At 42.3% G+C, this 13,976-nt stretch overlaps 1 protein-coding gene across 1 annotated transcript in view; it reads right to left on the bottom strand.

Moving 5' to 3' along the window:
• Positions 1-1,749: 1,749 nt before the first annotated feature.
• LOC138764236 (protein shisa-5-like) overlaps positions 1,750-13,976 on the bottom strand; it is a 98,433-nt gene continuing 86,206 nt past the window's right edge. Inside the window, exons 4-5 of the mRNA XM_069939881.1 lie at positions 7,340-7,558; positions 1,750-3,207 (exon numbers count right to left, since the gene is read on the bottom strand). Of these exons, the coding sequence (XP_069795982.1) occupies positions 3,011-3,207; positions 7,340-7,558 (416 nt within the window). The 3' untranslated portion in view covers positions 1,750-3,010. The remainder of the gene's footprint in view (positions 3,208-7,339; positions 7,559-13,976) is intronic.

Genomic DNA, 13,976 nt, shown 5'->3' with positions numbered 1-13,976 from the left:
CATAACTTCACTTTTATCCCAATTAATTTTATAACCAGATATTTCTCCATAATCTTGTAATTTCTTATATAATGAGCACAATGAATTTTCAGGATCTGTTTATATAAATTGAAACATCATCAGCAAAACTACTAATCTCCTCCTTCTTAACTTTAGTTCCTCTAATACTAACATCTTGTCTTATTGATTGTGCCAATGGTTCAATTGCCAAAACAAATAATGCTGGAGACAAAGTACAGCATTGTCCAGCAGATCTAGTTAATGAAAAATAAGAAGAAAAAAATTGTCCATTAGTAACTACTCTTGCCAAAGGATTTTTATATAAAGTTTTAATCCAATTAATAAATGTTGGTCCAAACTGAAAATTTTCTAACTTTAAATTAAAAATCCCATTCTAATCTATCAAAAGCCTTTTCAGCATTTAATGATCAAATTAAAGGTAAAGTTACCTCTTCTGAGATGCGTGAATTAAACTAATTAATTTAGCAATATTGTCAGCAGAACATCTCTTTTTAACAAATCCAGATTGATCTAAATGAACCAACTCTGGAAAATACTAATTAAATCTATTCACTAAAACTTTAGCAACAACCTTATAATCCACATTTAATAAAGATATACATCTATATGACTCAGATTTTAATAAATCTCAGTCCTTCTTGGGTATTACTGTTATAGTAGCATTTCAAAGAGATTCCGGTAATGAATGTGTTTGGGTTGCTTGTTTTAATACTTCCATTAATAAAGGCATTCACAAATCTTTAAAGTTTTTATAAAATTCACAAGTAAGTCCATCTTCCCCTGGAGATTTACCATTTTGTATAGTGTTTAAAGCCTTGATAACTTCTTTCAACATAAAGGGAGAATCTAAATCTTTACGAGCATGACAATTTAAAGATGGAAGTTGAAGTTTATGTAAAAATTCATTAATTTTCCCTTAATTATTTTTTGATTGAGACATATACAATTTAGTATAAAATTGTTCTTTGTCAGGGACCTCACCGCCATGGGTGACCCTACCAGAAGCAGGGTCCCAGTGCATCTCAACAATTGCCACCTATGGGTACATGATTGGCATATGATGAAAAAAATCAGTAGTCCCAGTGCAGACTCTTGGAGAATAGCACTGCTTACATTCCTTGTGTGAAGTTTACCACTGCCTTTTCCTCAATTTCATTGTGCTGGTTAAAGTCTGGAAGAAAAGTTGACAAGGGATCATTTTTGAGAATAAACCAATTTTCATACTGGGCTTTGAGGTTGCTCCACAATACAATAAAATCAGAGCCTGATTATCTACCTTAGTGCCATTTTCAAAAACAATCCCCCATCTCCCTCAATTTCCTTAATTAGCATAAATGGATGACTACATTTTAGATGAAAGATTCGACATTGATTGGGAGTTCCACTGAAAGAAGAAAGTCCTCTTCATCTTAATTGTCAACAGCCTGGATCTTATTCTGAAATGGTGCAGCTACGGCTGAGTCTTTGAGAGATGCGGCCTGTAAAGAATTTTACGTTTTAACAAGATATCCTCCCCTTCTTCTAAATTCAAGAGAATAGCATCCCAATCTATTTAATCTACCCTCATTACCAGAACACAACATCCCTTGAACCAATCTAGTGAGTCTTTGCAGCCATACCATACCAGCTGTGGCTGGCTTTTAATATCACCCCACTTTGTGGGTGGAAGCAACTAGGCCAGAGAGACTTGGCACTTTGGATATATTTGGCTGAATGATACGACAGATCTGTACTTTGGCAAGATTTATTCATTTAGTGGGACTGCATATGTATGTCTTCACAGAGTCGTAGAAAGATAAAACATACTAATTGCACCTTCAAATCCGTGTCAACCTTCAACACCCATTTACATACCATTAATTTTACAATCTTACATTAATTAAAATTTTAGTCGCCCACATTCAATCAATCCCCCCCCCCCCCCCCGAATTCTGGGACTTACCCATACTCTAGGCATAATTTACAGTGGCCAATTAACCCAAGTTCTGGATGCGGAAGGAAAGCTGAGAACCCAGAAGAAATCCACATGTTTACAGGGAGAACACGAGGACAAGGTCAGGAGGGAACATGGATGTCAGGTGTTGCTTATCTGGCTGGGCCACCTCACAACATTGTGTTACTGACGTCTGGAATCTTTTTACCCGTGTGAGAAATCAGCTCCTGCTGTGCAAGAACCAAAGATGGGAAAGGTTGAGACCTTTTCCCCCGCAGACAAATGCAGTCACTATCTAAAAATTAGCTGTTAGCCTGACCATTGGGGAAGCCGGGGGTAAAATCGGCCATTGGGGAGGGCGGGGGTAAATTCGACCATTGGGGAGGGCGGGGGTAAAATTCAACCATTGGGGAGGGCAGGGGTAAATTCGACCATTGGGGAGAGCAGGGGTAAATTTGACCATTGGGGAGGGCAGGGGTAAATTTGACCATTGGGGAGGGCAGGGGTAAATACGACCATTGGGGAGGGCAGGGGTAAATTCAGAAATTAAATAGCAGAAATCCACATGGACTCAGCTTCTCTTTCATTTAGTTTTTGTCTCAAAACAGAATTCCCCAAATAATGTTGATGTTTTGGGGGAAAAATGGTTCACAAAGACTGCACACCTTTTTTGTTAATGGAAAGTGGTGACACCTAGCCTTCACAGAAGGGGAACTTGGGTTGATACCAAAAGACCTACTTTGTCAATGCAAGAGAAAATAAAGAAACATTTATTTTTTTAAATATAATACAAAGCAATGCTCTTTTCAGATTGACCAAAACTTTTGGAAATACAAGATGAACAAAGAAAGGTAAGATTTCTGCTTAAAAACAAGGGAGTGGCAATGTCATTTGTGAGGAAGGAACTCTTTTAAATTTAAGTAACCTCAGGTAACTGCTGAACATTTTTGAAGTGTTTTCAAGGCAACTCATTTCCAGCATCAAACTTATACAAAATAGTAACAGACTAAAATAAATCAGTAAATGCACTTGATAATTGAATTGGCCGTGTATTTATTAAAGTGGCTTCTCTGGAGGTCCATAGGCCGGATTGTACGGTGGCTGTGCGGCCGGATTGTACGGTGGCTGTGCGGCCGGATTGTACGGTGGCTGTGCGACCGGATTGTACGGTGACTGTGCGGCCGGATTGTACGGTGGCTGTGCGGCCGGATTGTACGGTGGCTGCGCGATGGGATAAGGGGCACCTGCACCAGCTGAAACGAAAGCAGAAATAAACATTAGAGAACAATCCAATTAGCTTCACAATTTATCTGGCAAAATATTAACAAGGCTGTCTTTAAAATGTGGCCATTCAGCCACACTCAACTGTATTGGTGTTAAACTTTGCCCAATCCCTTGACCCAACTTGTCCCCATAACCCTGGACAATAAAGATTTTGCTTCCTGAACACTTTTGGGTGTATTTTATGGATTTTGGATTGCTGATCATAAAAATAGCCTTAGAATTTTCTTATCACATACCTTTTTTTGAAATAACATTTTTTTTGTGATATCATGTTATTTTTTTTAAGTCTACTAGTATACGGCGCACAGAGCAAGCCGTTTTGGTCAGTCCAAGCATGCCTGGGCATTCACTCAGCGCAGATGCTATGCAAATGTTGTCAGGCCTGGGCATGCTCAGTCAGGATGGAGGCAGACAGGCTTTAAAAGCAGCTCAAGTATACAGATACTGTGCATTAGATTGAAATATATTGATGCACATGTTCTTCAGGCAGTAGCAGAATAAGTGTACTTAACAATAGCATTTATTGGCTTCTGGAAAATTCAATACAGCAGAAATGTCTCATCAATGTCGCAACAGCTGCGATACATTCCGTTACATTTGTGGCGAGTATACATTTAAGGCTCAAAGACGCAGCGTGACTGCACTTATTAAGAAAGCCTATGAGCTCTACTTCGGTTGTAAAACTGGTGACCAAGACAAACCCTGGGCTCCTCACATTTGTGGTGCAACATGTGCAGTCAACCTGGAAGCATCATTATGCAATTAAACATGCTGAATTCAGTAACATTTCTCCAACCTCCTACGTGATACAGAAAATCTGAAATTATCTTTGTGTTCAGCTCAAAGTTAACATAATCACCACTTTTTTTTTCATGAAGCAAACCTTTTGGCGGAAAAAAATTATTGTCCAGTGTAGTCTTTTGGTCTCTCTTCCATCCATCCAGCTTAGTCTCAAGTTCCATGTAGCCACTGCTTGAATCACACGTGCCAGTAGTGCACTCAGGGAGGCATGGAAAGAGGGCCTTCAGCACTACTGCTCCATGTTGATCAAGTTGTCTCCCAATTCCATGCAACTAGCCATCATCCCTCTAAAACATTCCTAGTCATATTCCTGCCTCCCTAGCCTCAACACACGGCAGCATGAGATGGATTCCCCTGATCCCCCAAGTGAATAATTCTCTTCTTTTGAAGGCAGCATCAATATATAAAGTTGATTGGTTATTTACTTTGTTATGAGCCCAGAGGACCCCAAAACCCAGCAGCAGTAGATATTCACCACGACAAATGGTTACTTAAACAAAAGTTGCTTTTAGTTATCTTTAAACATGAAAATAGAATCAAACTTTAACTTATCTCTATTGACTCACTTAACCTCCCGTCTAATTCTAAGCGCACGCGTGTGTGTAAGTTCAGAAAGGTTCTTTGGTTCACAGTCCAACTTCACTTTTCATTCCTCCAAGTTCACTGGTTGCAGGCAATTTTTATATTGTGCACAGAATTGAACATGTATAAAGTTCACCAGGCTTTGGGGCTTGAAAGGTAAATGGTTACTGCTCAGGAAGATTCTTCTTGGTTTTCAGAGAGAGATGTGTTGCTCCTTTTTAATCAGCCACTTCAGTGTATTGCTGACAAAACTTGCTCCTTCAGGGTTCTCCAGATGATAACCTCTTTCTTTTAGGTCACTACGGAGTTCCTTTTTGTTTCTCTTATTCCAAGTGAAACATTAGACAACCTCTCCTCTTGCATGAACCACAAGGGCTTTGACCAGGCTGTCTTCCAAAATAGGGAGCTTTCCATAAGATTGCCAGCTTGTCCTGTTCCAGTCCCAGCTGCTGTCTACTGGCTGTAATCTCTGTGTGTGTGTCTCTCTCTCTCCCTCTGACTCTCTGATAGCAAGCCTGTTTGACTCTCTCTGCTTGCAAAACCACATGATCCTCTCAGAACTGCATGTTCTCCTCCAGACATAGCAGCTTTGACATGCTCTTTCATCTGTTGCCTCTTGTAAACAACAATCCATTAGTGAAGTCTCTTGAGCACTCTTCAAAAGCTCTTGCAAAAGCTCTGGAGCCGATGCATCTACCATGGGGCAGAGCTCCAGTATTTCAAATAAGATCTGTTTTAAAGTGTCTGTATGTGACCTACTCTCACAAACCTTTCCCAATTTATCTCCCAAAAACATATCTATATACTCTGTCACAACTTTCATTATCCTCCCCACCTTCTCATTCTGGTACATCATCTTCCTCACTCTCATTGTCTTTCACTAAATATTCAAGATTGTCGACATGCCGATTCCTTCCAGGATTCACTAGAAGTTCCACACTAAATATCATTGACATTTTTGTACAAATAACAATTTGTTTTTCAGCCGCCTTCAACTATTTGGCCCCAATTGCAGCTCCTGGGGAAAGAGGCACCAAATATTTGTGGGCAGACTGATTAGGAGGCAGGCTTGGCATCAGAGGCCCGGTCCAACAGCACAAGAACGCAGCTTCAAGTTTCTTGTTGGGAATCTCAGGCCATCTAGGGGTGTGGAAAGTTGCTACTGACAGCCACCATCTTCCTGTTCTTGCAGCAGTTTAATGATACAAATACAGAAACTGGTCAGTATTTTTTTTTTAATAATTCTGGAAAAGAGCTGATTGTTGATCTTTACCTGGAGCTGTGCTTTGTAAAACAACGGTGCAAAGTAAAATTTAATAAATTTTAAGATTAGAAGTGGCAAATATCCCAAAATGAATCAGTATGCACATGTATCCTGCAAAGAGCCACACTTTGGCCAAATATATTTTGGCCAATTGAGGTATTAATGTTTATAGCCACTCTGAAACCAGGTGATGGATATTCGCGAGATTTTAACTGATAATCTGGAAATGTGAGAGGTTCGCAATGAAAAGAAAGCCTTTGACATTATATCGGTAAATAATATCTTAACACACTGCAGGAAATATTCATGATTTTAGTAAGGAAGATAATTTCTGATTCAATGATAAAGTTGATGCCAATGTAACGGACAAAGGAATTTCAAGCGATGGATCCAGAGAAGCTTCAAAATGTTGTCTCAGAACACCTCTTATAGTAGCACAACTACTTACATATGCGCCTCTCGGAAGTTGCATTTCAATTTACAGGATATCCCAAGAGATACATTTTCGAATTATTCCACAGTATCAGATAGTAACCTGAACCCATGTGCCAGGGGTGGAACATGCAGCCAGCACAGTGGAAGTGCTCAGCTTCCAGGGTTCCAGTGGCAGCATCCGGCTGGACTTCCTAGTCCAGCGAGTGGGACGGCAACAGCCAGGGAGAAGGGGGGCAGAGACCAAGGAGATGACAGTCCTCGGGCTGATAGCATCCCTTTCCTGCCGGCGAGCCTCAGTTGGAACTCCCCGCTTACCTTTCTCCTCCCAGCCTGATTGTGAGATCAGTGAAACTCAAGATACTAGAAGGACACTCATCAACTATCCGCTTCTCCTACATTTTGTATCCATTTCTTGCTCTTTTTTTGGCCATGTGATAGTACGGATTCTATCACCAATGTATATTGTAGTATAGGATGGGTATGATTGGCTGAGAGGGTAGCCACGCCTTCTGGCAGGTCTTAAAGGGTTGCTTCTAGCCAGACCCAGATCATTCTGGACTGGTCGACCTACATGTGATATGCTCCAGGCTTTTGGTTAATAAAAGTCTTGGTTTGGATCGACAAGCCTTTGATTCTTCCAACGTGCACTACAGGCCATACGTGTAGTTTTTTCACTGCCTGCCAAGAGTATGGATGATCAGCAGCGTGCATCTACACAGGGCCACATTATGAGGACAATGGGAAGGCCGTTTGGTGAGTGTGTTGCAGCCTAAATATGTTCGCCCATAAAACAAAACTCCTCCCCAAAGACACAGCTGGATGATATTACTGTTCCATCACATCTTCTCTGGCTCCCTGCAGAATTGACCAAGTGATACAAAATTTTCTTTGAAAATGCAATAGAGTTCTAATCCAATGCACAAGGAGCATTTTCTATTGTATTAGCCTGATGCTGATCTATATTGATCTTTAATGAGCAGGTTTCACTGTGTTGTGCACACTACATCATGTTTACTTACTTGCCACAGTATCTTGATATGAAGGAGGTTGTCCGGCATATGGAGTTGGATATGGTGGGGGATATGGACCGCTTGAAGGATAGGGCATATTTGCAGCAGGTCCTGAGGGCACTGGCATGGGGGTGTATCCTTGATATGGAACAAATCCTTGAGCCGGTACTTGTTGGTGCTGTGGATACGAGGACTGGACTACTGTGGTCGTCGAACTTGTAACAACAGCTAAAAAGAAAGTTAGATCACAAATGATAACAGATTTTTATTCATATTTGCTAGAAAATAAATATCTATCATGGTGAATAAAACTAATCTGAGTGCAAGAATTTCTTTTCAGACATCATGAAGAAGGGTCAAGGTTGGTTAAACCAACTTATGTTACAATATCTTATTTTAAACCTGTAAAAGGTGCACAATTGTGGATGGTGAAGCAATGTTAAGTGTTCTGAATTGAAAGAAACTTGCTTATTTGTCTTACCCACTTGATGTCCCTCTTGCCAGCTGTCATTGGTTAAAATGGCCAGTGGCCTTTTCCCAAGTCTGATTGTTAACCCTCACTTGGGGCCCATGCTTGGCAACAAATGCATTCAAGCATCAGCTCCCATAAAACCAAGCACTGGGATCTGTATCCATAAGCAGCAAGAACCAGGTGGTCCTACTGAAGTGACACCAGGAACAGTCATAAAATCGTGAGAGAAAGTAGAATGCTTGGCCCATGCAGCTACTGCAGCAACAACCTCCTTCCTCAGTCTGGTCAGAGATCCGAAGAATTAATGAGAGGAAAACTAATAAATGTTGAAGATAACTAAAGGCAAGCCGAGGTCATTTAGTCCCTGGCATGCAGTGCTATCCAATAAGATCTTTTACCTCTGTTCTATTTCTGCAATACTGTAGCCATACAAACCTCTTGATTTCCTTTACCTTTGTCCATACAAAATCCAGGCATGAATTGATCTATTGCATACAAGTCACAGAGCATAGAATAGACCTTTTAACCCAACTTGTAACACTCATCAATTTATGGCAAAGTGATACATTTTGTAGATCAAAGTGAATAGAAATTAAGTTCAACATTGAATGTCCCATTTTGGGATAAAAGTCAGTTCGGGTATTAGAGTGCTGTACATTAGATCAAGTGCACCGTTCGGTCTAAAGGAATTCTGTTAATTTGCGGATGCCATCTACACTGGGATATCAGGTTTTTTTTAAAAGTACAGCGGAGTGATATAGCAGTAAAATCTTGGCTTTACCAACTGTATAGACCTGGATAATCAGTTAGCTTATTTGGTTACATAATAATATGCATTCAAAATAAACTACATACTCCCTCCCCTGATTGCTGCAAATAGACAGCCTGCATTTAGACATCTTAGCCTGTATTGAGTACACTCATCTCTGAGAGAATGTAAAGTAAAATCCCCGGTATCCTAAATTCAAGCAACCGGCAACCCAACCAACTAGCAAAAAAGGGAAATAAACAGAACAAATAACAATAAATAAAAAAAAATTAATATATGTAAATTGTCCAAGTAAATATTCTCCAAAGCAGCATACAGCCCCCTGGTGAAGATGGGAGCAAACGTTCAGCCAGCGGAGCCTCCCGGTTGTGTCCCGCCCACAGCGACCGTTTGAATAACGTGGTGGCACCCAGGACGAAGAGCCTCGCCGTTGGGACAACTCCCCCAAAATGTCTTCCTATCCCTGCCTCGTAAGAGTCTTTATTTTTATTAGCATTAAGTATATTAGTAAGACATTTTCTGTAAACTTTTGGGGGGGGGGGGGGGGGTGGGGTTAATTATGACGGTGGCAGGGTTAGTGCAGTGGTTAACACGACTCTGTTATAGTGACAGCGACCAGGGGTCAAATTTAAATAAACACCTAGAAGACTGATTTTTTATCAAATTATGTTACATTTTGCACAGTCTTTTAAACTGTTTATTCTTAATGCAGGTGTATTAGTTAAGTATTGTAGAAGTGTGTTTCAGGCAATCAGAAAATTTGCACATCCAGTAGGTGCCAGATGCCAGGGATTTTATTGCACTTATCATGGATAGAGTGCAACGTGGGGTTGATTCTTGGGATGCCCAAACTGTTGCAGGAGGAGAATTTTGGTTAATTAACAAATACAGGCATACCTTGTATAACACAGATAGTAAGTTCCAAACGAGTTCAGTGTTATGGAAAAATACACTGTTCAAAGCTTCATTACAACATATTTTAATGTAACACGTTCCAATCCTATAATTATTTATTGTTTTACCTTGAACTCTTATGCCAAAATATGGATAAACTATTTAAAAGGGATCTGAAAAATGACAAAGATTCTTATTGGCAATAAGTTAACATTATTTATTTAAGAAAATATTTGTCTAATGTACAATAGTTTGGACTTTAGTTCCAGCTCCCCTGCCTGTCTCTGGCAAAATCATTACACACGATCCGTCAGGTGAGGAGGGGGTGGGGGTGAAGGGAGTCTCTGGGCTGCGGAGACGCAGAGCCAGGTGATTGTCACATGCCTAACTTCGGCTCGGGACGGTGACTGCCCACCTAGGTCAGGGACTGACCGCTCAGGATTGACTGAGTTGTATCAAAACCCATGCTATTCAGAACCGTGAAAGCTTGTCTTTCTTTTCTTTGGCTTGGCTTCGCGGACGAAGATTTATGGAGGGGTAAATGTCCATGTCAGCTGCAGGCTCATTTGTGGCTGACAAGTCTGATGCGGGACAGGCAGACACAGTTGCAGCGGTTGCAAGGGAAAATTGGTGGGTTGGGGTTGGGTGTTGGGTTTTTCCTCCTTTGTCTTTTGTCAGTGAGATGGGCTCTGCGGTCTTCTTCAAAGGAGGTTGCTGCCCGCCGAACTGTGAGGCGCCAAGATGCACGGTTTGAGGTGATATCAGCCCACTGGCGGTGGTCAATGTGGCAGGCACCAAGAGATTTCTTTTGGCAGTCCTTTGGACTACTGGGGTCAGTGGGTTTGTTGCAGCTGATCCATGGTTAGCGAAGGAATATTTAAGGTAATACTAGAGGTTGCAGGGTTGGGGAGGTATAATGCACACAGTTACAAAAGTGAAGACAAAGATTTTGAACCTGTCATCGTTAGACCAGAAGTAAATGGATTTCAGTAGAGTAGAGAACTGATGCCTGGGTGGGATTTGGTGCAAAGCAGAAATAGCCATGGGAGATCTGGAGTTGGAATTGGAGGTAGATTGGACATTTAAAGATGGGCAAGTTTCACAATAATCTATAAGTGATCAAGGTATATGAGAGAGTTTCATAAATAACTGCCTATCCACTCACTTTGTCCAACCTACTCATCCATTTGCTACCTGTGGGAGTTTGTTGCATTCAAATTGGCTCGGATTGAAACCGCGCCGACTTTTCAAATGTACTGCTGTGAAGTTCGTTGATCCATCATGAAGTTGTTTCTTTAATTTCACTTCTTTCCCAGTCCTAAAGCACAAATTTTAAGAAAGCTGATCCATGTTCCAAGAAGAGGCTGTATAATGAACTTGCAGCTGTTTCATACTCTAATTTCCCCTGGTACTTTTGTGTCTTTACATATTCTCCCTATGACCTCATGAGTTTACACAGAGTTTTCCCATTTCCAAAGACGTGCTGATTATTGTAAATTACCCCTGGTAGCTCATTTGAGAAAGGTTACAGAGAAATAAATGGGGCAATGGGATTGCCAACATAACTCCTAAAAAATTATGCTGGCAAACAATTTGTCTTAGAACACGGGCCTCAAATTTTAAACATTATTATCTAAAGGACAGGTGTAAAAATTTATCATGCTCTGAATAATTATACATCACTCTTTAATTAAAGATATAATTACCTTGATAAACTATTTCCCATTGAATTAAATTATTTCTCACTCTGCACTATTCAAAAGGTCTGTGCCCTTCCCACTTCCAACATGCTGACCTATATTGGATCCCAGTGAATGAACACTTTGATTTTTAAATTCTTCCATTGCTTTGCCCTTCCCTATCTCTGGAATCTCCTCCTGTACAATTAAGATATCCAGCATTACTTCAACTCTGGTTCCTGGTCCATTTCTAAACCAGTTCGACCTTCAAATCTCCTCTCTTTCCCCTTCCTTCAACCTATCTCTGTCAAACATGAGCTTTTTAGGACCTACACAATCTATTTCTTCAATTTAATGAGCACTTTGTCATGAAGATGTTACTACGTCTAAAATATTATTAAAAGGGAAGTTGTCGTTGCAATGAACATGCGTCACTGGGCTGCAATTTTATTCCCACAGACAGGAGCCAACGGAGACCATTTCACAGGCCGTGGCTTTCAGTGGTAACAAAGTGACCCAGGTTTCTACTTATCTCACCTGATGCCAATTAAGTGCATTCAGCTGCCTGAGTCATTCATGATGAATGCAAACAGAGGCGAAGGCAGCTTCTAGCTTTGGGCTCACTGTACCCAGAGTTGAGAAAATAAACAGGTTCCCACAAGCACTGCCCAGATCAGTTACAAATACGGAAGACGAGCGAAGAAAAAGTACAGTTCAGTTGCTTAAAAAGGGGACCTTATGGCGGTGCAGAAAAATGACGACCCCATCACTTTAATGCAGACACTACCTACAATATTCCTTGCGATCGTATTTATTTAAGTTGAACGTTTGCCATCTAGCACGTCCACATAATTTTAATAGCTCCACCCAGTGAAGGTATGGACTTGCCCTTTGATTCTTGTGTAACCACGTGCTCTGCACACTTACTCAACCTGATGATGAGCAGTGGGGAACAGGCCTGGGTGAGCGAGCCTGCTATTCAGACACACAACTTTGATAAAGTTTCTTGGCTTCGGTATCCCAAATGAATGGCAGTTCCAGTAGCTAGTGATCCACAAAAATAAATCAATCTCAAGAACTGTAATTATCCCAGGTTTGATGTCAGATGGTGTCATGGGATCTAGCTTAATTAAAAAAGATAAAAGATTTTTAAAAATCTATTAGCACGCAATCATATTGCACGTGTTGTGAGGAAGGAGTCACGAGTCCCTCGTCATCCTTCCACAGAACACTGCAAGCTACCCAGAATAAGCAATATTACTGAACATTCAACTCGAGGCTGCTTGATTAGGTTAGAACATGCAGCTGGATTAAGAAAGTCACGTCATGAAGGCAGCAGCAGCTGGGGCTCTGAAGCTAAATACACCCTGCTGGAGTGACTCAACAGGTCGAGCGGATTCAGTGGGAGAAAAAGAAAGGCCAGTACTGAGAATGTAGAGAAGATTGGGCGAAGAGGACAGGTGGGAGGAGCAGGACAAGGGCCCGTGCGGGTGCGAGGAGCAGGACAAGGGCCCGTGCGGGTGCGAGGAGCAGGACAAGGGCCCGTGCGGGTGCGAGGAGCAGGACAAGGGCCCGTGCGGGTGCGAGGAGCAGGACAAGGGCCCGTGCGGGTGCGAGGAGCAGGACAAGGGCCCGTGCGGGTGCGAGGAGCAGGACAAGGGCCCGTGCGGGTGCGAGGAGCAGGACAAGGGCCCGTGCGGGTGCGAGGAGCAGGACAAGGGCCCGTGCGGGTGCGAGGAGCAGGACAAGGGCCCGTGCGGGTGCGAGGAGCAGGACAAGGGCCCGTGCGGGTGCGAGGAGCAGGACAAGGGCCCGTGCGGGTGCGAGGAGCAGGACAAGGGCCCGTGCGGGTGCGAGGAGCAGGACAAGGGCCCGTGCAGGAGTGGTGGACAAGGGGGTGGTGGAGCATGAAAGACAGAGGAAAAAGATTGGCAGATGCCAGACAAAGAGAGATATAAAGCCCAGAAAAGCAAATGGGTGAAGTGGAGGAAGAGGAGTTACACAGGGTGGAGTGGCTTCAGTGCAGGAATCTGATGGGAGAGAGAGAGAGAGAGAGAGAGAGAGAATGGAGGCATAAAGAAAGACCAGTTGGAACCAAGATGAGTGTGTGTGTGAGAGGTGGGAGGGGAGGGGGAGGGATTGAAGGGAAAGAGCAGAAGAATCCAGTGGGGATGTGGGAGGTGAGGGAAAAAAAATGGAGAATAAAGATCCAAGCACCCGCAGTCTTCAATGACGCATTGAGTCGTTTTCACATTGTGCATCACACAAGCCTCCAGTGAAGTGGCAGCAAACTTCACAAACTGAAATGTGATTCCTGGATTTCCAGGGGCTTCGCTAACAAGAGAGGCAAAGTAGTAGTCACAGCAGGATGACTCATTTTCATTTATTTTTAAAAAATCTAAGACACACAGCACAGTACCAGGCCATTTCAGCCCACAAGTCCGTGCTGCCCAATTTACACCCAATTAACCTGCACCCCCAGTATGTTTCAATCGGGATCCCCTGGGGAAAACCCTTGCAGATGACGTACAAACTCCTTACAGACAGCACGGGATTTGAACTCCGGCCCCTATTGCTGGCGCTGAAAAGGCGTGCGCTAACTGCTACGCCAACTGTGCCACCCTGTCAGAGGCTTTGGAATTGGATTGCTGATCATTGCCAAGAAAACCTGCCACTGGAATCACACAAGCACACAGCCAAATAGCAGAACACTGATGACACAGATATTCTCAGATTGGAAGCATTGTGTGGCCTTCCTTAATAAACGATTTTCACAACAACTCTGGGGCATCTCATGACAGGACCCTGAAACAAATTGGGATGAGAGTGGAA

Source organism: Narcine bancroftii, chromosome 5, assembly GCF_036971445.1.
Source record: "Narcine bancroftii isolate sNarBan1 chromosome 5, sNarBan1.hap1, whole genome shotgun sequence".
In the NCBI taxonomy this organism is placed as follows: Eukaryota; Metazoa; Chordata; class Chondrichthyes; order Torpediniformes; family Narcinidae; genus Narcine; species Narcine bancroftii.
The sequence above is the reverse complement of the archived record's forward strand: the minus strand, read 5'-3'. Positions and strand labels throughout refer to the sequence as shown.